The sequence below is a fragment of the Cimex lectularius genome, unplaced genomic scaffold (assembly GCF_000648675.2).
Source record: "Cimex lectularius strain Harlan isolate CLEC.00 unplaced genomic scaffold, Clec_2.1 scaffold67, whole genome shotgun sequence".
Classification (NCBI taxonomy): domain Eukaryota; kingdom Metazoa; phylum Arthropoda; class Insecta; order Hemiptera; family Cimicidae; genus Cimex; species Cimex lectularius.
In genome coordinates this window covers 345,600-370,948 of record NW_019392738.1, presented here as the reverse complement: position 1 = coordinate 370,948, position 25,349 = coordinate 345,600, and the positions used below count along the sequence as shown (strand labels likewise).

Below are 25,349 nucleotides of genomic sequence, written 5' to 3'. Positions count from 1 at the left end.
CGCAATAAACTTCCCCTCCAATCAGCCACCCTTCAAAGAATCCTTCAAACCGCCATCAACAGCAAGCAATAAGCATTTTTCCTTGAACTTCGTACCGATAATTATGGACTTCTAGTATCAGTAAGCTCGTTTTTGTTTATAATTTTAAGTTATACATAACTGTCGGTTTGGTTTCCTTTTTGGGCTTTTACCACATCGCCTTTAAAACAATATCCCATCAAGAAACAAAAACTTTCTAGTTCTAAGTATAAATCCTATTTATAAAAACTAATATTTTTTTTGGATTTACCTTAAAATAAGCAAAAAATTAAATTATTGATTTCAAAGTGATATACCGCAAGTTTTTAACAATGGATAGGCTGATTGATGTATAGTCTGTTTTTTCATAGAAGTTTGACACAGTTAATCATAATACATAATAAATGAATCATTGTTTAATGGTCTAATTGACCATTTTAATTATTTCACTTAATTAATCTTTTTTTATGTAAGGTCATGGTTGAGATGAAAAAGTTAGTGTCACAAGCGGGATTCGAACCCACGACCATAAATGGGGGGGGGGCGTACGGTTTAGGCTTTGACACGGCGCTCATCACTGTAAGATATAGGTCCCGGGTTCGAATCCAGCGGCCTGCATTCAAACTCGAGATATTTACAATTTTTTTTCAAAAAAACCGGCACCCCGAGGGTTGATTTAAATTCTGCTGTTGTGAACCCTCGGAAGAAGAAAAAAAAAAGACCTTTGGCTCAATACGCCGCTGCTCTAACCACTTGTGCTATTGTGACTTCATAATAAATAAACTTAAAAAACTTGATTTAACAATGGATATATTACTTTGGTTGTATTTCTTAGACTGGTAATGTCTAAATTTTCTGTCTTCTACAATCATAATTTCAGGCGTTCCTCAAAGTGGATCTTTGCCCCCTTCTTTCATTTAAATTATTTATTAATCCAATTAATTAGTCATTTAATTCAATTGGCATGATATCGTAATGATGAAGCCACAGTAAAAAAAATTATTCTTTTTACACTAGTATTTTTTAGGCTTAAAGCAAATCATTAATAAATAAATCCATTTGTTTCGTAGACATAATTGAACATATTAATTATTCCTTTTATCTAAGGTTTTTGGTTAAGATGATAAATTAGTAGATGAACGGGATTCGAACCTACCCAGCCGAAAGTCGGTTCGAATCCCGCTCGTGACAGTAATTTTTCATCTTAACCAAAAACCTTAGATAAAAGGAATAATTAATATGTTCAATTATGACTACGAAACAAATATGGATTTATTTATTAATGATTTGCTTTCCAGCCTAAAAATACTAGGGTTTACTATATGAAAATGTGTGAACTTTAATGTTTAATAATTTGTTGAAGTAGTGAGGTGCGAAAAATGAAGTATTTTAGAAAAACGCCCTTTTCTTTTTTTTTGCCGACGTTTCGACTTTTATTCGGATCTATCTACAGTTCCTGAGTACATTACAAAACATACGTTGATTGGAAAAAAATACAATTTAAGATGTAAATATAAATTCTTGTGGTGTCATATTGGTTTTGTCTGTAATCTGTATTCTGTTGTTTTTATTTGAACGTGACACGGCGGGGAAAGCGGTAAATCTGGGAATTTTTCTTTGATCACAGGCGGTTTTATTTAACTCAAAGGGAGTCGAGAATGGGTTTTTCTGGATTGGTTTGTCATTCGGGGATTAAGTTAATTATTATGAACGATAACGAAGGAAAGAAATTACAATTACAACCTTTTGAATTTTCCCTCCTTTTTGCCATTTTTCAAATGTTCGAATCCCGCTTGTGACACTGACTTTTTTTATCTCGACCAAAATCTTAATAGCGTTGTACAGTTCAAGATCGGATGTCAAGCTAAGCATCAACATTTTTGTAGGCATTGGTATACCGTACCAACCTCGTAGAGCGACTATCGTCTGTCTGCCTGGGTTGGCTGAGGGGCATGGCAGAAAGATGTAGTCGGCATCGGCTACAGATCGGTTATTGCACGTACAGAAGTGTGCATCAACTAATCCTATTTTTTGCACGTGGTAGGTAATCGTTTGTGACTAAAACGGAAGAAACGGCGAGGTCGTTAAATCTTCTCGAACCACAGTTAGGTACCCTACACAACCGAGTATCCTAGGTTGAACACTTGCATAGTATCGGCCCTTAATAATTTTCAATTGGTTGTATGACTGTTTCCACCTTATTTTTAAATCTTTCTATTAATTCAGGTTTTTAGTTGAGATAAAAAAGTCAGTGTCATGAGCGGGATTCGAACCCACGATCTTCGGCTAGATACGCCGCTGCTCTACCATTTGAGCTATCGTGACTTCGATCCACTCGGACAGTAACTTCCCATCTCAACCTCACCTTTTGAATTTTCCCTCCTTTTTGCCATTTTTCAAATGTCCGAATCCCGCTTGTGACACTTTTTTATCTCGACCAAAATCTTAATTAATTGAAACTAGAAGTCTTTTCGGAGGATCTACGGAAGAGGTCAAACACAGAGAAAACTTCTTTTCGGTTTTCGCCGAGCTTTCGACAGTTTTTATACTGTCATCTTCAGGGCCTGTTTTATTATCTTATAAAAACAATTAAAACATGAAAAAACAAATTGCACAAAAATTGAAATATCTTACTTAAACCTTAATGGGGAAATAAACGACATGGTGTTTTGGGCACAGAAGTACATTACGTTTTTTGGGGCTCAGCATCTAAACATTATTTAAATTGAATAAATTAAAAATTACAGCTAAAAATACAACAAAAATAAAAAATTAAAAACGTGGTCGAGAAAGGTTACCTGAGTCAAAAAACTAGTAAAATCTTCCTTTCTTTGTTTTTCAGGTACATGCGATCACAGTGCGTTTCTGATATATACAATCAACTTATCTTACATTTAAATTACTATACAATAAGATCACAGATCAAAAACAAAAACTCTTCGACGAGAGGAACAAGGCTACGGGATAGAGAGAAAAAAAAACGAGTGTATCCCTAGACTTTGTTCCTCTCGTCGAACAGGGTTTTTTTTTTTTTTTTTTTTTTTCTTATTGTATAGTAATTTAAATGTAAGATAAGTTGATTGTATATATCAGAAACGCACTGTGATCGCATGTACCTGAAAAACAAAGAAAGGAAGATTTTACTAGTTTTTAGACTCAGGTAACCTTTCTCGACCACGTTTTTAATTTTTTATTTTTGTTGTTTTGAATTTTCCCTCCTTTTTGCCATTTTTCAAATGTCGTGTAATCTATTTGATTCTCGGCGACAAATGAAATAGCCACGGGAGCTTTAGTGAAGTATACTTGATTTAAATTCATTAAATTCGCTAATTTCGTGGTCCGCTTGACCAATTGATATATTACAATTAATTAAGGTTTTTAATTGAGCTAAAAAAGTCAAAGTGAGATGGGAGGTTGGTGTCCGAGTGGACCGAGGTCACGATAGCTCAAGTGGTAGAGCAGCGGCGTATCTAGCCGAAGATCGTGGGTTCGAATCCCGCTCGTGCCATTAACTTTTTATCTCAACTAAAAACCTTAATTAATTGAAAGATATATAACAACAAATTATGTCCAGGCTCTCCCCTCCATGCTGGAGGCAGGAAAGCGAGAACGGATAGTTCAGTCTAGCCTAGGCATTGCAAGAAAAAACAATAAGAAAAAAATCCAGCTGAAAAACCAGCCAATTCAAATTTGTATCCACTTTAATTATTATTAATACAAATTATTTCTGTTGTGTGGCCCATTTTCATTTATGGTTTTTTTGTTTGGTATTTTCAATTTTTGTTATCAAGGTTGATTATTTTTAATTTTGCCCTTCAGATCCACTCTTCCCATAGTATCTAATTATTCTTATATTGTTTGTATAGTTTGTAAGCAAAGGTTCGTGTTTAGTTGTTTTATACATTTTTTTTTATTATATAACGTTTTTGATTCATGAGGAGTACATTTTTGTTTTAAAAGGAACAAAATAGAGGTCTACCTCTGCAATTGTATTTGTATTTTATTTCAAATCAATTCCTTTGATTTTGAGGCAGATCTCCGGCCTCGAGGGGGTCAATCAAACCTTTAAAAAAACAGAATTACTCATCCTTAAAGGACCTCCTATAAATAGTGGTAGCAGAGTAAAAGAAAAAAACTCGTCTCAGGAATTTGATTTGGAAAAAAATAGAATTGCATTCAATTAACAAATTTGTTCTTAATCCCTTTAAATTTATATAGTTATTTTGTCACGCTAATTGAACAAATAATAGGAAAAAAATGGTTAAAAAAAGCAAGCGAAATGCGCATCACAAACACACTCCTGCATGTTCACGCCACATTTTGCAGGAAGAAACCGCTGCAACGCATGTTCTTTCCCCAGACCAGCTTCAAATCGAACGTGCGATATGTGAAAGCATTTTACAACGCCAGAAAGACTTAATTAAAAGTAACATTGACACTTTAGTACAAAACCTACCAGAACAATTTAAAAAATCTTGGCCCGACCTAGAAGCATCAGACAAATTACCTCAATTCAGCTCGACAATTGCCGAAATAGCTCACAAAACATTTTATACAAATTCAAATGTAGATGAAATTATGCCAAGTCCCCCAAATGTCAAGAAAAAAATTGAAGACGATTTGCAGACAACAAACCTAAAACTTGCCTTGACTGAGGCAAATTTAGATAAAGATGATATACAAAAAATAATATCATCTTTCAATAAAAAAAATAAAGGACACAAACATGATATTGATGAAGAAATGTTTGAAATCACAGATAAACCCAATAAAAAAACTCAAAAAGGGATTACTCTTATAGGCTCAACATTTCTAGACAAACCCCAGTCTAGCTACCCAGATTTTACAACCGATTTCAGCTGCATAGCTGAAGATTCAGATACCTCATCCTCAACGTCTAATTCGCACAAATCAGATAAAACTAACAGTTCAGGTGCGAAATATTTTCGCTACAAATTGTCTTATACTTTAAGAAAAAAAATTGGAAATCTCCCAAACTTTAGATTATACCAGCCTCACGCAATCATACAGTTCCTATGCGAATTAACGCCGATAGCGCTAAGAAATCCAAATAAGTTCAAGAAAATCTTGGCGATTTTGGCAGAGCGAGAAACAGACGCGATCACAGCAAACTTTTTGTACAATGCCTTGGCCTATAATAAAATTACATTTCAAATATTTTCCCAATCGCTGTTAGAAAATGGAATGTCAGAGAAGCAGCTTTTCCAAATTAAATCCCAAATGTTATACAGGGTGAATTGCTACTCGTGCTACAAACTTCTACAGTAGATTCTTCACCCTAAAATGAACAAAAAAGTTCATATTGTCCATGGTCCGATTCTCAACCATTTCAGAGTAATTTCGCTTTTTATCGATTTTGAAAGATATCACGTCCTGGCGTCGGAAAATCGTGATATCTTTTAATCTAAACATTTCTCTTAAAATCTATAAGCACCGTTGAAATCCCCGTTAATTTTTAGAGAGAATCAAAATCATAATTCCATTGAAATTTTTTAATTTAATTTAATGCCCATTTAGTATGTAATGCTTAAGAAGTTTACAAACAGCTAGAAGGTCAAGGAAGAAAGACCCAAACGTTTTGCCACCTTCATCTTCTTATTGAAAAATTAACGGGGATTTCAACGGTGCTTATAGATTTTAAGAGAAATGTTTAGATTAAAAGATATCACGATTTTCCGACGCCAGGACGTGATATCTTTCAAAATCGATAAAAAGCGAAATTACTCTGAAATGGTTGAGAATCGGACCATGGTCAATATGAACTTTTTTGTTCATTTTAGGGTCAAGAATCTACTGGTGAAGTTTGTAGCACGAGTAGCAAGTCACTCTCAAACATTAGCAATCCTTGAACCACCATTTTTTCTCTTTTTGTCATCAACATCTTGGTCTCACAACCACTAAATAAGAAAATGACGAGTGCGTTGGAAGCGTTATTAAATCAGGTAGTTTTCCTCAAATTTGCTGCCTTCTGAGACTAAAATTAGAAACTCTGGATTACTTTATACACTTTCCGATTTACACAATTTTCCACTCTTTTTGTAGTTCTGGCTGAAATAAAACACAAAAAATTAGCCCAAACATTTTGCCACCGTCATCTTCTTATTGAAAAATTAACGGGAATTTCAACGGTGCTATTAGATTTTCAGAGAAATGTTTAGATTAAAAGATATCACGATTTTCCGACGCCAGGACGTGATATCTTTCAAAATCGATAAAAAGCGAAATTACTCTGAAATGGTTGAGAATCGGACCATGGACAATATGAACTTTTTTGTTCATTTTAGGGTGAAGAATCTACTGGAGAAGTTTGTAGCACGAGTAGCAATTCACCCTGTATGCTTTGCAAGACGATAGCACTTCGCTAAGGGAATATGTGAATGGGCAAATTAAACTTTTACAACTATTCGGGGGAAAAAATGAATATCATGCCATAAAAAAATATCGTGCAAGCGGTTCACCCTAAATACCGTCCATTATTAGGAAATACGGAAAACCTATCCTCTTATCAGCAGCTCTTTGAAAAAATAAAAGATGCGGAGATTTCTATAAATGAAAGATATGGCAGTACAACCCCCAACTTCAACAAGCCATCATATGCGGACGTTCTGAAACGAATCGACAATAGTAATGCTTCACAACATTTTTACGGATCACCACCCAAATTCCGTTAGTATATACTACAATAACAACTACGGCCGTAGACCATATTCAAATGGATTTAATTATTACAGACCTAGGTGGCAGCAAACCACAAATGCTAGACCTGAAAGGACAAATTTTTTCAACAATTATAATTCAAACAATACGACTGTCCCTCCAACAGAAGATTCAATAACTATTACACCCATGAATCCCAATCGTTTCCTACTTACAATGCAAAAACTACAAGGAATTTTAATTACAATCGCCAAGACTACCCAGGATTCAATAGATTTCAATATGGAAAAGGGGATCCATACAAATCACGAAATTGGAATTTCGGTAATCCGGCAAAGCGGTGTAGCCCAACAAGAGATAACAACTATCAGCAGATTAACAATCGGAAGTTAAAGATTACAGAAGACAAAACATTCCTGGCCCTAAACAAAAACATAGAGCAGATCCTTACGTTGCAAAGGCTATTCGCAAATATGAACCAACCTTGCAATATGCAATCCCACCCAATTCCTGGGCAATCTAATATAAATTCCAAGAAAAATCAGTTATTCAGATATCATGAGATGTGGTCGGGTGTGATTAGGTTTCAGAAAAACATTTTCTTTATCGTGCCAACGTTTCGATCTTTTATTGAGATCATCTTCAGGGCCCAAAGTGTTTATCTTCTGTGTAATTGTGCCATTCTTGCGTGACGTGTAGAGAGTGCCAGTGAGATATTCACAAGAATAAAGAAAACGTTTTTCTGAAACCTGCATCACACCAGACCGCATCTCACAATTTCTGAATAATTATCGAATAACGGTCACTTATGACCTATTTATTAAAAAAAAAATGTTTCGTTCGGGTTTCTAGGTTGTTTCTTGCTTTTCAATGCATAAAAGACACTGGTTATCAGACAAAATTTCTATGCACGTCGTAAGACTTCGCGGATGACTATGCTTTCCGCTGTAATAATTGAGCATACGCCTGTCATATTGGCAGTCGTACCGAATGATGGAAGAAGGAAATTTATTTAGATTTAAATAAATCGTAACAATTATTTGCTAGCCGATAATTGTATATTGTGGGAAATTTTCACGTTTGGCACAAACATTTCTGAAAAATCAAATCTAGGCACGTGCTAAACAAATTGTATCAATGCTTTGTACAGTGATTAGTGGAGGTTTAGCTGGTTCAGCGTATCATTTTTATGTTCTTCGTGAAACGTGCCGGTTGTTGCCTTTGTCTGTCGGCGCCTTTGATGGATTACCCGTGTGTTTTTATGTTTCTTCCGTCTGTCTTTCTAATAAAATTGAAAACAGGCTTGAGTTAGAAAATTTTAAAAGTTTTAGGAAAAGAATGCTTTTGTGCCAACGGCGCCATATTTCCTGATAAACCTAAGCAAAAGTGTTAAATTCGCAATAATAAATCCACAGTCCCAAAGGCATTAATGGTTAAGATAAAATTCTAATAATTAGCATCAAGCCCATTTAAAGGTCATTTTTAGCTATTTTATAATTAATGATTTTCTCGAGATTCGGTGTACATTTTTGTATCTCATATCACCATAGGTTGAAAAAAAGTGAAGTCTTTAATTAGTTTCAGTTAATTAAGGTTTTAGTCCAGATAAAAAAGTCAGTGTCACAAGCGGGATTCGAACATTTGAAAAATGGCAAAAAGGACGGAAAATTCAAAAGGTGAGTAGAGATGGGAAGTTAGTGTCCGAGTGGATCGAAGTCATGATAACTCAAGTGGTAGAGCAGCGACGTATCTAGCCGAAGGTCGCGGGTTCGAATCCCGCTTGTGACACTGACTTTTTTTATCTCGACCAAAACCTTAATTATTGAAAATAATTCATTTGGTCAAGCGGACCACGAAACCTAATAAAAACCGTTAATTAATTATGTTGGGATAGATCTTCAAGTAATAATTAAATTGATTATATTTCGGGGTCCGATTGACCAAATAACTTATTTCAATTAATTAATCTTTTGTAAGGTATTGGCTGAAATGAAAATGTTAGTGTCACGAGCGGGATTCGAACCCACGACCTTCGGCTCAACCCGCCACTGGTCTAACCACTTGAAAAATGGCATAAAGGAGGGAAAATTCTAAAGGTTGACGTGGGGTATCCGAGTGGATCGAAGTCACGATAGCTCAAGTGGTAGAGCAGCGGCGTATTAAGCCGAAGGTCGTGGGTTCGAATCCCGCTCGCGACACTCTTTTTAATTTCAACCAATACCTTACATAAAAAGATAAATTAATTGAAATTAATAATTGAATAGAAGACTAGAGCATAGTTATGCCAAGCTTTCAACGTGGTAATCAGGTAGATATCATCTAAACAGATTTTTCTAAGACGTTTGATAGAGTACCACAATCTGTTATAGTTAAAACTTTAAATCTATTGGTATTTCTAGTTGTCTAACTGTGAACAAAGGTAACAGTCTTAATAAAGGTGTCTTCTGGTGTTCCCGAGGTGCTCTTATCTCTCCACTCTTATTTGCGGTTTTCAACAATGACCTTCCTTCCATTCTAAAATCGTTAGATCACCTACCATAATTGTAATATTGAGCAACTTATTGCTATGGTGGTTGATGAACAGGGAGTTGAAAATATGGTAAAGGGAAACATTAGACCAGTATACACAGTAGTCCGAAAAGAAGACAGAGAAGCATATTTATGTTCTGTAATGTTTGATATCATTTGCACCACCCCATGTGAAACTAGTGGATTTTTTTTCTGAGTAAAGGCTTCCAACTTCATGAACCTTTCTTAGTTCTTGAGATGAACAGTCCAATTTTTGCTCTGCTGAACTTCTTGGTGACTACACTGTCACCAGATTCAACTTCACATTCTACCCCATCCTCCTCAAAATCGTCATGAACTTCTCTTACTGTATATAAGGATAAATGCAAGTAATGCCAAATAAAAATGTAATGAACCAATAAATTATATTTTAGTCACAGGGTTTTTTTGTCAGTCCTAAGTAGGACCGGTATTATGGGTGGATCCAGCAGGAGTCGGTAGCGAGCAAAATTACTCTTGCAGCAAGTAGCCACTACCTTTGATGCTGCATGGCGGCTTAATCCGTTAGTGCAAGTCGAGTTTGCATTAAGCAGTTTGAACCCAACCAGTGTGAAAGAGAACTTGCATTCAATGCTACGTACTGAATTTTAGTTTGTCAGTTTTACTGATTATTACTGTAAATTGTTTTTTTGTGTAGGGTGTCTGTGAGTATGTGACTTATGGGGTTGACGTCTGTGCAGTGTGTCGTGAACATAGCTGTATATATGTGGTGTTTTTCTTTAATTTCGGGAACGTATTCCTCTTCAAAATTTTGAAGTTTGATTAGGAATTGAGTTTATTCCTAGTACGTTTTCTGGTGAATTTTGTCTATGTCAAAATAGTTTTGTTCATTCTTCCTCTGTAATATATATGTTGAGCATATTTGTCACAGTTTTTGTGAAGTGGCACGACCATTGTTTCCTTTAGTGGAATAAATAGATAAATCGGTTAAATTAATCTAATTTATTTGGTGTTAATCAATGTGGTGGTAACTGTAATTTTATGGTTTTGAACTTTTAAAAGAGCGCTTGTTTAATTTAAGGTGTGTTTTCATAAGCTTTTTTTCAAAGGTCCTTCTTGAATAAAACTTGAATCAGACTGTCGAGATAAGGAGAAAAACAAATATATGAATCATGGCACATATTTTGAGAAGTCTAGAAACCGACGAAATATTATTTTTGGATCACATTGAATTCTTTGTAAGGGCATTTGAAACATTGTATACATTGGGGAAATTATAATGTACAAAACTTAAAATAGTTTACATATCTATTGTAGTATAGGGTTAAATAAAAAAGAAACGAGAAATAGAACAAAAGAAAAATCCTATTCATCAAAGAAGAGAAGAAGAATCTCTTATTACGAATTTATATGAGCTAAATTATGTACACGTCTACAGAATTGAACTTACTTTGGCTAAGACCTTCGGCTCTAGAGGATATCAACAGGTCATTTCAGCTCCTAAACAAGCAGTTTTTAAAACTAAACACATTCACACCCAAATTTTTCTATTTGCACTATTCACTCAAGTACGGTGGTGTACTCGTTCATCCAACCCTTACAAATTTATAATAATATAATTGAGAGTTTTTGTAGTATACAATATTCTGACAATGGTCTTCTCACACTACCCTTTCACACTGATAAATACATTCACTCTCAATATAAACAAAAAATAACTACAACATGTAAAAATAGGTTTGATGTTTTGAGTAGGCCGTTTTCTTTAAGGAAAACGTTCTGGAACAAAATGGAAGGCGAATGCGACCACAGAGTGATGTGTGGGGCCGAGGAAGAGCGGGAAAAATATTCCAAACAAACATGGCACAAAAACTTAAAAAATGTGAAAAGTTGCAGTTAAAAAAAAAAAAACTTACATCAGCTGGACACACTCTTCCCACCACCTCGCAAAAGTTGAGCTCTGGCTGATAAACGTACCTCTGGGCCAGTTGAGTGACTACCTGCGATCAGTACTCACCATTTTTCGAAAGTAAGTCAATTCATATTCAAAATCGGAAGCCTGTTGAACATAAATTATGATTTTAACGTATACGAACCCCATATTATGTAAACTGGTAAAGACAATTTTTATGTAGTGACCCTAGTGAAAAAACTAAAATTTTCAACCAGCGTTATACCCTTAAAAATAGATAAAAGTTCATTAAAAAATCATTATAATTATGTAGTAATTTTTATTAAATTACTATAATATATAATACTACTACTAATACTATAATATAACTATATTACATTACTTAATTATTAAAATGCTGTATTTTATTAAAACAGTAACAAAAATAGGAATTCAATTTGATACATAATTCAGATTCAGTTTTCCATGAGCCTTTTCGACCGCAAAACGTAATTATTTGTAATGTGTGGTGATTAGTGACCGTTAATCGATAATTATTCAGATATCGTGAGATGCGGTCTGGTTTGATGTAGGTTTCAGAAAAACATTTTTTTTATCGTGCCACGTTTCGATCTCTATTGAGAGCATCTTCAGGGCTCAGTGTTTGTTTTCTGCGTAAGTGTGCCATTCTTGCGTGTCGTGTTGAGAGTGCTCTGAAGATGATCTCAATAAAGATCGAAACGTTGGCACGATAAAGAAAAATTTTTTCTGAAGCCTACATCACACCAGACCGCATCTCACGATCTCTGAATAATCAATTTATAAGTTAATATTTCTTTAAATGTTGTTTTTATGTTTCTTTACAATGATAAAATTAATTTTAACAAATTTAATTCTTATTATGCTTTCAACAAGTTTATTACTGTAAAAATTTTAAATTTATAATTTGAACTTTCTTCGTGGTATATTTGGCAATTACTGTATTCTCTAATTTTTATTCTTTGTGTGGTGATTAGTGGCCGTTAATCGATAATTATTTAGAAATCGTGAGGTGCGGTCTGGTTATCCCTTTCTTAAAATCCTGAAAGGATAATCTGGCCGAACCATTACCAACACATTTTTTCCCTTCGTCGGCACTTTTCACCTCAAAAAAGCCGACGCCTTATACAAAAATGTCTTTTCTATACCGACATCCTTCCCCACCCATTCAAAACCCAACGTATATAAACATAAAACAGCAAAATCTCACTGGCACAATTACACAGAAGACAAACACTTTGAGTGAGTAGAAATACTTTGATTGAATATATATAAAAAAATATATTTTGCATGAATAAATTCATTTTTCCACATCCGAAATGTATTTGTTAAATGTAAACAAGTTTGTAAATCCCAGGCCCTGAAGATGATCTCAATAATGATCGAAACGTTGGCACGATATAGAAAATGTTTTTCTGAAACCTACATCACACCAGACCGCATCTCACGATTTCTAAATAACTTTTATTTTATCTTTAATTGAATTTATTGCATTTTATTTTATTTTTGTTTTTCTCTTGTAAAGTGATAGTGATTAGGAGCAAATGTAATCTTGTAGTTAGTAATTAAAGGCGTGAGTAGTTGTAAAGTGATAGTATTTAGGAACAACTGTAATCCTGTAGTTATTAATTATTAATTGTATAAATAGTATAAATAAAGAAAGGGACGAGCCTTGCAGAGGTAGAGGGGAAGACTGACTCGTCAGTAAAAAGGGTGACGACGGGCCAGTCTTGTACGATATAGAGAAGAAAATTCTGCTCAGCCTGCTCTGCCTCTGTTTAGGTAAGTCCCCCTGCAAATCATATTAATTCATTTCCTGGGCAACCCTTCCAATCCTCCCGATTACACTCTTATCATTAATTTTGTTTTCTTTAATTTATTTTGTCTGATACATCTTCTGAGCTTATTTGATTTAATTTTTAGTAATTGTAATGGTGGGAGGCGAAATTTTGTAAATTGGTTAATTGACTTAATTTTTAGTTAATGTTTTATTATTTTACCCTTAATTTTTTTCTCTTTTTATGTTTTATCTTAGTGTGTACTTATCACAAATATATTTCACACTATCAGGATGTTAACATGGCTGTCGCACAGCCATATTTGATTTTAATTAAAAAATTGACTTAGAGGGCAAATTTTAATATTTAAGTGACAAAATAAGAACGATTTTGAAAATATTTTAATTATGACGACAGTTTTTTTTCATAACACAAAATTTCATACTTTAGAAATTGGTCAAAACTTGGATGTGACTTCAATTGTAGTGATTCTAGCGTTGTAAAAACCCATAGATACAGACTTTCTTGCCTGAGAAGAAATTTCGTATAAAATAAAATTAATAATTACAACTATAAAGTAAATTTTAGTAAATGAGCATAAATTAATTTTTTGACTGATAATTTCGACGATCTTTGCCTGATTGGCATTATAGTGCAAACTCTTAACATAATTTTCCTCAAAACATAGAAGACCGATTTTCATAATTAATAATTCGTTTTAAAGAAATTGTCAAGTGTATTTTATAACAATATCAAACATTAAAATTGGACTATTATTTCCATTTAAAAAAACGAGGTTAATTTCTGACAAATAATTTTTCCATTTTGAGTATTTTCTTGTAGAAATCTTCCGTATATTTTAATGGTACATAAATCGTTATAAAGTTACGTTTTTCTTCTTTCAAATGGTCTGTTCGACGTCAAAATCCTTTTTGCCGTTTTTGAAATACAGCCGTTTCAATTAGATATTCCGATATCGAATTCTTAAAAATCGGACAAATTTAAATTAAAACAAAAATTTACATTTAGTGTTCTTTTGAGGTGCTGAAACGAAATTTCGTATTGGTTTCAGGAAAAAAATTGATGACCTAGTCTACTCGAAAAATATTTGGATTTAGAAATTTTTTGGTTTAGAAATTTTTTATTAGTAAAATAATATTGGTTTTAACACAAAAAATGTGGAGTTTACTTGAAAAATATTTGGTTTTTAGAAATTTTTTGGTTATTGATAAACTTTGACAGTTTTTACTATATTTTTATTGCAATATACATAAACAATTCTGTAAAATATTCACACAGTAGATTTGAGCAAGTAGAACGGCGAAATAAAAATATCAAAAACTGGAAAATTTCAACTAAAAAAAATTATTTTATATAATAATTTTTTTAAAAGAAATTTTTTGGTTATTGATAAACGTTGATAGCTTTTGCTCTATTTTTATTGCAATTTACAAAAAAATTGCTGTGAAATGATATATTCACACAGTAGATTTGAGCAAGTAGAACGGCGAATTAAAAATATGAAAAACCGGATAATTTCAACTAAAAAAAAAATATTTTGTATTTAATTAAGGTTTTGGTTGAGGTAAAAAAAGTCAGCATCACAAGCGGGATTCGAACCCAAGACCTTCGGCTAGATACGCCACTGTTCTACCACTTGAGCTATTGTGACCTCGATCCACTCGGACACTAACTTCCCATCTCAACCCTACCTTTAGAATTTGTCACCGAGAATCAAATAGATTACACGACATTTGAAAAATGGCAAAAAGGAAGGAAAACTCATAAGGTGGGGTTGAGAAAGGAAGTTGATGTCCGAGTGGATTGAGGTCACAATAGCTGTGGTAGAGCAGCGGCATACCTAGACGAAGGTCGTGGGTTCGAATCCCGCTTGTGACACTGACTTTTTTATCTCAACCAAAACCTTAATTAGATTAATTAATTGAAAAAAATTTATTTGGTCAAGTCAACCACGAAACCTAATAAAAATAAATTATTTTGTATAATAATTTTTTTAAAGAAATTTTTTGGTTATTGATAAACATTGATAGCTTTTGCTCTACTTTTATTGCAATTTACAAAAAAATTGCTGTGAAATGTCATATTCACATAGTCGGTTTGAGCAAGTAGAACAACAAAATAAAAATATCAAAAAATGGAAAATTTCAACTTTCAAAAAAAAAGAAAAAGAAAGAAGATAAAATCAGGGCCTATTCGCAAGAAGTGGTGTATACTGTCTGATATTTTTGAGTGTAAAATCACCAAAAATTTTCTGTCCAAATCCGTGACACACCAACCTGGTCGTCTCCTTGTTCGTAATTTTCGTATTGTGTTTGTAGTTTTTAGTGCTGTTTTAAGCTTATTTTGTCAGATAAGTTACTTGGTTTGTACGTTTCTTTCCCAATGTATGTGAATGTGGTCCATTTAGGTCAGTGTGTTTTTTGTTTTTGATTTTTGTATTGTATTTTTTTTTTTTTTTTGATGGCTGAAGTTGGGTTACCAATTCCTAGTCCGCCTGGTGTATATGTCCATTGAATTTAAAGAAGTTTTATTTGTAGTATGTTTGTGAGTTATGAGCAGTGTGTGTCATTTAGTTTGAGATGTGTTTTGAGTAATATTATTTGTCTAAGTTTGCATGCAGTGGCTGGGTTGTAGTTTATGACTGGATTCATTTTTTTGTTTGCATATTTTTGGGAGTGCTGTGGGTTTGGGTGGTTGTGTGTTCATGTTTATGTATTTGTAATTTCTTTTGTGTTTATGATTAAAGGGTTGTTAATTCTGTCTTTGATGTTTGTTTGTGTGCTCATGTGATGAGGAAGTTATTTTTCTTTAGTTTGGTATCTTGAGTGGGTGTAATTGTTTGTTCTATTATGTCTTGTTCCTTCTTGTTGTTATCTGGGTAAAAATTTTATTGTTGTTTATGTTTTGTGTTTTTTTTTTAGTGTGGTGTTTATTACGATCAATGTTGTGCGGTGCGTAGATTGGGTTTTTTGACATTTTTGTGAGCAGCTAGATTTTTTTTTTTCGTATTTTAGTTTTTGCGTTTTCATGTGTATTGTGTAAAAATTGATGATGTGTTACTCATTTGTAAGTATATAGTTCAAAAAATACAAAAACAACAGACAGTGCATTAAATTTTTTTTAAAATATAGACTTTAAATACTACTTACAGCTTAGTAATTTCAATTTATTAAACAAAATTTACAAAATAGTTAGTGAATGAGATGCAACTTAGCAAATTAATTCAAATTTTACAGAAATAATCTATTACCTTTAGCTTATGTCTACAACATAAGTATGTAATCAACGTAAGTATGTTGATTCACTTTTTGATTGTATTTTTATCCTTTTTACATTTTGTAAATGATGGTTCTAATCACATTTACATTTTTAAAAAATTGTTTACTCATAACGGCTCTTGAGTTAAGTGCGTGCGATAATTTTGGTCGAGGGTTTCCGAAGATAATTCATCCTCTTTCATTTTAAATAGTATCAATGCATCATTTCCAGACATGTCAAAGAGAAAATCTTTTTATTAAAAAAAACAAAAACAAAAAACTTTATGATCTCTTATACTTTGTTACATTGGAAACTTTACATCTTTTCAACATCTATATATAAATAATACGTAAAAGTATAATTTTATTAAATTGAAAGATCAGCCAATTTTATCTACACTGCTCAAAAATGAATAGGAATATTGCTAATTTAGGATTATTTACTTTCCCTAACATTTTTATTTTTATTATAAATTGCATTAAAATTTTTTTTTTTTTTGACTGGGGCTTCTGAACTCTAGGTCATTTAAGCCCCCAACTAAGTCTACATTATATTTATCCTTTCAAACACTACATTCATACAAATAAATACATTCATACACATAAATACATCCATATAGTACACTCATTCCGTTCGGACGGTGGAGGAATATCAAGTACTCCACCGACCTATACTCAAACTAATCTAGATTGGGGTCGATGGAGTAGTTTTATAAATATTCTGCCATCGACACCAAACTCACACTCATATGCTCTCAACGTTCAAGGGGCGATAATGATGTTATATTTCACCCTCACCTTTCACGCTAATAAATACGTGCACTCAGACAAAACATATAGACACACAACACATAAGGCATATTATGTACAATAAATTAAAAAAAAAAAATTCCCCTAGAAAGCGGAACAGGGGACCCAGAAACCTGTTGCAGTGCTTGAGTACCATTTTCAGATTGGATGGCATGCCTACACGCTTCCTGTAGGGAGTCAAAGCATGACATGTTTCCAGTATATGGGACACATCGAGCCCCTTTCTCTGCATAAGGGGCAACTGCGCGGGCTTTGGCCCAAGAGCAGGTGCCCGTGTGTCAACCGCGTATGGCCTATTCTTAATCACATAAGGACGATTCCTTGTTTCTGGCTCAAGTTCTCCGGGGGGGGGGATCTACGAATCGTGCTCTTGACACGCAAAAGCCTCTCGGATGATCCGGCCTACTGACACTGCCATCTTTCTTTTATCATGTTCTTTACTGCTAGCTTGGCATCATTAAAATTTATTAGAAATAATTATGTTATTTTACTGAAGGAAAATTTTTGAAAATTTGAGAAATAACAAAATAAAAGGTTTAATTCCTTGATTTTGTTTATTGGGCACAATAATTTTTTTAAAACAATTAATACCGTGTAATGTCCTTTGTTAGCTAAAACCTCTGTGCACCTGTTAGTCATATTTGAGTTATGTATCCTTCGATAATTTCTTGGACTTAACTAGCCACGGTGAGGTTGCCTTCAACAATATGGAGAAGTCTTCCAGTGTAAATCCCAGCCCAGACAATTACACCGCCTCCTTCAAACTGCACTGAAGGGCGTACAAACTGAGTCGTTGTATGCATTCCGTACAGACTCTTCGCCGCCTGCTATCACTATACAGACAGAAATGCGACTCATAAGTAAACAACAGCATTCCAATTGGTGATATCTTCTAGGTGCTCGCTGCACCATATTTTCCTGAGTTTGCAGGTGGCGGGCTGTTGCTGCATGTCATCTCAAAGATGATGTGAGACCTATATTTGTGTTGATAAAGGCCTTGCCAAAACATCTACTTCATTTAGGATCTGGCAGGTACTATGGAAAGGGTTCCGTCTTGCAGCCATGGCAATATTTCTGTCCTTCCTTAAACGTCGTAATGCGCTGAGATCCACTACCAGGTCTCCTATTGGCACTTCCAGTCTCTCGGAATTGAGCTAAAGCCCGGGCCATACTTTGAGAATCAACTTGCCGGTGACCTCGATGACTCATGCTCATAATAAAATTGTGAACTTCTCGTTCAAGATGATTATAAATCAAATATCCCTATTCATTTTTGAGCAATTTATATACATTGCTGGAAATAAAGGCAAAGTACATTTTTCTAAGTAGTTCTTAACAAAAAGAGTACCCCATTAACAGAAATACAATAGTTTGTTGCATGTTATCAGTAAGTTTGTAAGTTATATACTGATTTATTATTATCTTATTTTGTTTTTCAGGTAAAGATGAGGATTTTAAAAACAAAAGCGAGAAGACAGTTCCATCATTAGCAGAAACCATATACTTCCAATAAAGCACCTTTAAAATCTGGACCTTTTTTTTTAATGAGCAATAATTTAGTTTTGAGTTTGCAATGATTTATGAACTTGATTTAGCAAAAAAAGAAGAAAAGGAGAAGAAAGAGAAAAAAGAAGAACATGATTTCCTCTTCGAAGAAGAACATGATTTCCTCTTCGAAGAAGAACATGATTTCCTCTTCGAAGAAGAATATGATTTCTTCTTTAACTCAACGAATTTATCAGATTTTTTTTTAAATGATGACCAATCTAGCCGAAGTGATACACAAAGCTTACAAAGAATAAATTTCCAATCTACTGATGTTCCATTTTTTGATAACGAAGATGGAATTGCTACAATTTGGGAAAAACCATGTTTTGTGAATGGAAGCATTGACTGGCATAGTATATTACAACTGGAAGAACCGATGTTGATAGTTTTAAAACTTACAGACCATTTGAACGACAAAGAAAGTCCTTCAATCTTGATTAAAGATTGGCACGACCTCATTCTTCTTTCCGATACATTGATCAGTGTTTCTAAGTGCAAACTCAATTTCCACAAGGAAAGCATAATTTTAGAGATGCTTTCAACAGAAGTTCTTAAAGTAATTATAGACTTGATTTCTGAAGCGCTCACTACTATCCCATCACATGAAAAACTAACTGTAGTTAACAAGTTGATTTGTTTTAAAGAAGATGTTATTTTATATTTTGATCATTTATTAGAACAGGTAGATATCACAACGCTTAAATCTCTGTTACAGTTGTATGTGAAATTTTATGAATATGTTTCAATAAATATACATTTGAACAATGACATATTGGATAAACTTGAAGTCATTATCAAAAAGGTCAACAGACATAAATTCAATTCTTTTAATTTATGCTTTCCGACAAATATTTATGAGAAAAATGAGGTATATGCTAATCTAAAAGTTGGTGCATATAAAAGTGTTACTGATTACATAACCACTCATTTTCTACTTTTAAAAGAAGATTTTGAAAGTGTATTGAGGACTGGTATACATGATTATTTGACAAAAAAAAATTGTGATCTAACAGAAAAATCTTTGAATATATATAAAAATGTTCGTTTATCTTTAGGCACAAGTTTTATTGTAAAATTTACTGATGAGCAGAATAAGCAGTTAGACCAGGTTGACTGGCTAAATTCAAAAATGTTTTTGTATGGTTCACTAATATTACTTACTACAAACCACTTTAAAACCTATTTTCTCGCAAAAGTGAAAAATAGGAAGCCTTTAGAACGTGGGAGAGGGATGCTAATTATATCTTTTCTTCTTGTTCCTGATCACATTGATTTTGATGCGTTGTACATATTAGCCGAGCCAACTAAATATTTTGAACCCTTCTGTTCAGTGATGAAAATTTTAAGGCAAATGCCAAAATATACATTCCCTTTTGAAAAATATTTAGTACATGCAGTTAGTAATGTTAAACCGCCTTCTTACCTTCACGAGGGCATATCTTATAATATAGGAGAGCATTCCGTAATTGTATCAAAGAGAGATACATATCCTGATCCAAAGACAGTCGGTTTGAACAGTAACCAAATGGATTCACTTTTTCATGCTTTGAATCATGAACTTTGTCTTATTCAAGGACCACCCGGTACCGGCAAAACTTTTATGTGTAGACAGATAGTTAAAGTCCTCTTACAAAACAAACACGTATGGGCTAACAAATTCAATACACCGATTTTAATAATATGTTATAAAAATTTATCATTGGATGAATTGCTAACTGGCCTGTTAAAAGATGAAGTGAGTGTCCTTCGGATTGGAAAAAGAACTAAAAGCAAAACACTAGCTAAATATTCGCTTAGAGCAATTGAAAGTCCACAATTCTGCGATATATTTCAACTGCATAAAAATAACCTAAAACATAGCCTGTTCTATGTGGAAAGAAAAAGATACATCCTTTTCAAAATAATTTCTATGATAACAGAAAATAAGGGTTTGATTCCGTTTGCAACATTAAAGCCGGTATTGAACTCTGAAGAAACTGAATACTTAAGTTGTATTTATTTGGACTGGATTTTTGACATGCCAGTAAAAGACATTAAGACCAGCTTCAAACAACATTCTACTTATGCCATTACTGAACAAGATATTACAGTTTTTAAAAGTAAATTGAAAAATTCTCCTACACATTTCCAAAACAAAAATTTAAATTTCAAAGATTTAGATAAACTGTGCTTGTGCTTGAAGAAACTTTTAAATTTTAAATTGAATATGGAAGAAACCAAGAAATCAGAATTATTAAATGCAAATGTAAAGGACATAACTAATGTGGAGGATAGGTGGGCTCTATACTACCTTTGGCTGGAAAAATTAAAGTCTCAGTGCAACTTTTTTATTAAACAGTTGACAGAAAAACAACAGAATCTGGATGGTAAACTTAATGAAATTGAAAATATATTAAACTCTAGAAAAATTGGTCAGAATATTGTAGATGTTGTTGGTATGACAACAACAGCTGGTGCAAGATTAAATATACTTTTAGATGAACTAAAACCAAGGATAGGTAACTATAAGTATATTTTTTATTTATTTTTTTAATCAATTAAATGCAAATTTTTGTGAATAAAAGTGATCATGTCATGTCATTTTAAAGTTATATGAACAAAATATTGTGAGATTTCTCCAATCATACTTTCCGTGTCATACCAAATTAATCAGTTAGGACCAAGAAGATATTCATAAATTAAAATTGTCTGAATTAATAATGAAAACCACTTTTTTAATTTTTTACATTCTTGACCTTTTTTTTATTAGTGCAACCATTTGACAAAGATTTTAATAATTTTCTTACTGTTTAGTAATTATTGAAGAAGCAGCAGAAATAATCGAAAGTCATTGCATAGCTTCTTTAAATGAACACTGTCAGCATGTCATCCTGTTTGGTAAGATTTTAGAATTCATTTGTATTGTGGGAAAAATTTTCAATTAGGGAATTGTAGTTTTTATTTTGTTGTTATTTATACGCTTCATTACTTTACTATTGAAAAATTCAAATTAAGTAATTTCTAATAAAATAGTTATTTATTATAAACATTTTAATGAATAAATTGCAAGTGCTTAGGTGATTTTTGAACAATTTCTATGGAAAAAAATGACAATTATTTTTTAGGTGACCATAAACAACTTCGCCCTTGTATTGACTGTAAAGAGTTTGCAACTAAATACAACTTCGATTTATCTCTATTTGAACGTTTGATAAATAATGGTATTAACCCGTCTGTTCTGAATATACAATACCGAATGCGTCCAGAGATAAGTGCATTGATAGCTCCAGCTATTTATAAGTACTTACAAAACGATGATTCTGTAACAAATCAAGATGATATTAAAGGTGTTAGCAAAAATGTTTTTTTTTTTGACCATTTACATCATGAACATAAGGTAAGTTTAGATACACTGTTCAATGGTTATTGGTTATTTACATACATACATTTTTTAAGGGTTCCAAATCAAGTATGTACAATGATTTTGAAGTACATTTTGCACTCGGCCTTGCTCACTATTTTATTATGCAAGGATATGAGCCATGTGAAATTACCATTCTTACAATGTACAAAGAACAGGCAAATATGTTGTATGAGAAACAAAAAAATATGTTGCAAAAGGTTTGTTAACTTTTTTCGTAATATGTGAATTTTAAGATGTTCAAAAAAATTTTTTATTTCTTAACCTTGTGAAAACATTTAAAGTAAAAAATTATTTCAACTCTAAATCACTTCTGTCAATTGACTGCTTATAATGGATGAAAATTTGCTATGACAGTCATCTGGGATAGATATGCCTCAAACCCATTTGTACCTTATATGTTATTGAAAATACCAAACGATGAATTTATCTGTCACAAAAAGGACATTAATAAAAATAACCCACATATGTTTAGCAGTCATAAGTCATGTGACTTTATAAAGTGGCCACAGGGAGCTGCAAACAAAGTGATTAATTAGTTAATTATTACTAAATTCGCTCATTTTCGTGATCTGCTTGACTGATTAATCTTTCAATTAATTAAGGATTTTAGTTGAGATAAAAAAGTCAGTGTCATGAGCGGGATTCAAACCCGCGATCTTCGGCTATATACGCCGCTGCTTTACCACTTGAGCTATCGTGTCCTTGATCCACTCGGACACATTTCCCATCTCAACCTCACCTTTTGAATTTTCCCTCCTTTTTGCCATTTTTCAAATGTGTCATCTATTTGATTCTCAGCGACAAATGAAATGATGGAGAGCTTTAGTGAAGATATACTTCATTTTAAGTTATTAAATTCACTAATTTTCATGGTCCGCTTGACCAATTAATATCTTTCAATTAATTAAGGATTTTAGTTGAGATTAAAAATGTCCGAGTGGATCGACGTCACAATAGCTCAAGTGGTAGAGTAGAGGCGTATCTAGCTGAAGGTCGTGGGTTCAAATCCCGCTCGTGACACTGACTTTTTTTATCTCAACTAAAATCCTTAATCAATTGAAAGATAATTATTACATTAATCCATACATGTTTAGTGGTCATAATTGATCGTATTAATCATTTCTGTTTATGCCGAAGCATAATTTATTTTATTTTCTTATTAAAAATTAGTCAATTAAAAAGTATTAAAATTCAATTCAGTTCTCTTTATTTTAAGCCTCCAATCTCTGATTGGCCTGCCAAATGATGAAAGGCTTAGTTGGCGGACGGTGTGAGGCTCGTTTTTTTTCCGTCAGTTGTGCAGTACACACACGTTTTTCTCTCCTGCCCAACACCATAAAATTAGTAATAGTATTTCCCCTCTCAACGAAGTATTTCTCCTCCGTATTGCAACATGAGAAAATTATCTTCCGAAAAGTTGTTTATGTTTCACTGCCAAGGTGTTAACTGCATTTCTTCATTATTCCCGGAGGAAAACTCGTAAGGCCTTGGAGTGGACCAACGGGCGTTATCCTGTAGGAGCGAATTGTAGGGTGAATGAAACATTGCTACTCTCGGCAAGTGAATTTCTCATTTTTTCCCTCATGTTAGGTATTCTTTTGTTAATTATTAAAGAGTTTAATTAATTATTTTTTATTATTTTATTACAATAAGCCTACAGTTTAACCAATTTCAATTAATTTTTTTAATCAAGTGTCTAGGTCAAGATGACGAGTTGGTGTCCAAATGAATCGAAGTCATGATAGCTCAAGCGGTTAGAGCAGCAGTGAATTGAGCCGAAGGTCTTGAGTTCAAATCCCGCTCATGACCTGACTTTTTCATCTCAAACAAGACCTTAGATAAAAAGAATAATTAATTGAATTCACTATTTTTCATGGTCTGCTTGACCAATTAATACTATTCAATTAATTAACGTTTTTAGTTGAGATAAAAAGTCAGTGTCACGAGCGGGATTCGAACCCACGACCTTCGGCTAAATACGCCGCTACTCTACACATGAGCTATCGTTACTTCGACCCTCTCGGGCACTAACTTACCATCTCAACCCCACCTTTTGAATTTTCCCTCCTTTTTGCCATTTTTCAAATGTCGTGTACTTTATTTGATTCCGTCGTGGCTTCGAATCCCGCTCGTGACACTGACTTTTTTTATCTCAACTAAAAACCTTAATTAATTGAAATAAAAAATAATCTTTTATAATCTGCTATACAACAATTACACAAAATTTTAGGACCATGGAAAATTTAAAAATTTGAACGATATTATCATTGCTACTGTGGATAGCTACCAAGGGAAAGAAAATACTATTGTCATTATTTCATTGGTGAGAAACAACAAGAATGGCCATATTGGCTTTCTCGCATTGGAAAACCGTGTTTGTGTAGCACTTTCAAGAGCAAGAGCCGGTCTGTTTATCCTTGGTAACATGACAATATTATCCAAATCCAGCACATTGTGGCAAGAAGTCCAAACTGTGCTGCAGAAACAAAATGCCATTGGTCAGTGTCCTTTACATTTCTTTTTGGTGGTTATTTTAAAACATTTTTTTTTTGCAGGTAAAAGTTTACCACTTATATGTCAAAAAAAGGTGCACAACACTGAAGCTGTTAGTTACAATCAGTTGCTTGTTAGTTCTAACACAGGTTGTGATCATATGTGTAAACAGGAGTTGAAGTGTGGTCATGTATGTAAGTCCAATTGCCATTTGCCAGATACAGAACACAAAGAAATTTATCTATGCACAGAATTCTGTATGGCTACTCTGGAGTGTGGACACAAATGCCAGTTCATGTGCCACATGGATGATAAGGAGCATGAAGATAAATTCATTTGTCCATTACACAATGATAATTTGCTTTCGAGGTATTTTTTGATTTGATCAGTGTGTAATAATATAGTTTTTTCTTTATTTTTGTATATTGATTTTTATATATATATTTTTTTTAGACAGTTTAATAGTGTTACTATTAACCCAAACAAAGAGCAGAACATTAAAAATACTTCAAAACGTAAATTATGTGGTGCAAAGTTATCATGTGGACACCAGTGCTTATTTCAGTGTCAGTTATTTGAAGGTGGAAAACATCAGAATTATTTGACATGCAAAACAATTTGTGGAAAGGTTCTCAAATGCGGCCACAAGTGCACCTATTACTGTCACAAAAAATTAGGCAAGAAAGCTAATAAGCATTCCTGTTCAACAAAATGTGCTAATAAATCTTAATTTAGTCGCATTTTTACACTTCAGAAAATATGATTAGAGAAAGTGCAGCTTATTGAATTTGAAAATGTTGAATTTCAAATAATATTTTGTAAAGAATTTAACAAAAATGTAACAGTTTTACCTTACAACAATTTTTATCAATAAAATAACGATATAGTCGAGTCCATTCAATCAA

The 25,349-nt window shown here is 33.2% G+C and overlaps 1 protein-coding gene across 5 annotated transcripts; it reads left to right on the top strand.

Moving 5' to 3' along the window:
* The first annotated feature begins 19 nt into the window (after positions 1-19).
* Positions 20-25,349, top strand: LOC106669884 (NFX1-type zinc finger-containing protein 1). Of its 5 annotated transcripts, none has more exons than XM_024227027.1 (10): positions 20-120; positions 10,975-11,233; positions 18,440-21,046; positions 21,342-21,425; positions 21,653-21,924; positions 21,984-22,148; positions 24,182-24,449; positions 24,507-24,634; positions 24,696-24,813; positions 24,898-25,349. In XM_024227027.1, the coding sequence occupies exons 3-10, from the start codon at positions 18,574-18,576 to the stop codon at positions 25,047-25,049; spliced, it is 3,660 nt and encodes a 1,219-aa protein (XP_024082795.1). In that variant the 5' UTR covers positions 20-120; positions 10,975-11,233; positions 18,440-18,573; the 3' UTR covers positions 25,050-25,349. The 5 variants fall into 5 exon arrangements, with proteins under 5 accessions (XP_024082795.1, XP_024082794.1, XP_014255220.1 ...); XM_024227028.1 differs by having other exon boundaries at positions 24-120; positions 18,440-19,230; positions 20,887-21,046; positions 24,507-24,813; positions 24,898-25,223; XM_024227026.1 differs by having other exon boundaries at positions 24,507-24,813.

Coding starts and splice junctions, on each gene's coding strand:
- LOC106669884 (XM_024227026.1), top strand. CDS start 18,574: ATGATTTATGAACTTGATTTAGCAAAAAAAGAAGAAAAGGAGAAGAAA. Junction 21,925..21,983: donor ATTTACATCATGAACATAAG/GTAAGTTTAGAT, acceptor ACATTTTTTAAG/GGTTCCAAATCAAGTATGTA. Junction 24,814..24,897: donor AATGATAATTTGCTTTCGAG/GTATTTTTTGAT, acceptor TATTTTTTTTAG/ACAGTTTAATAGTGTTACTA.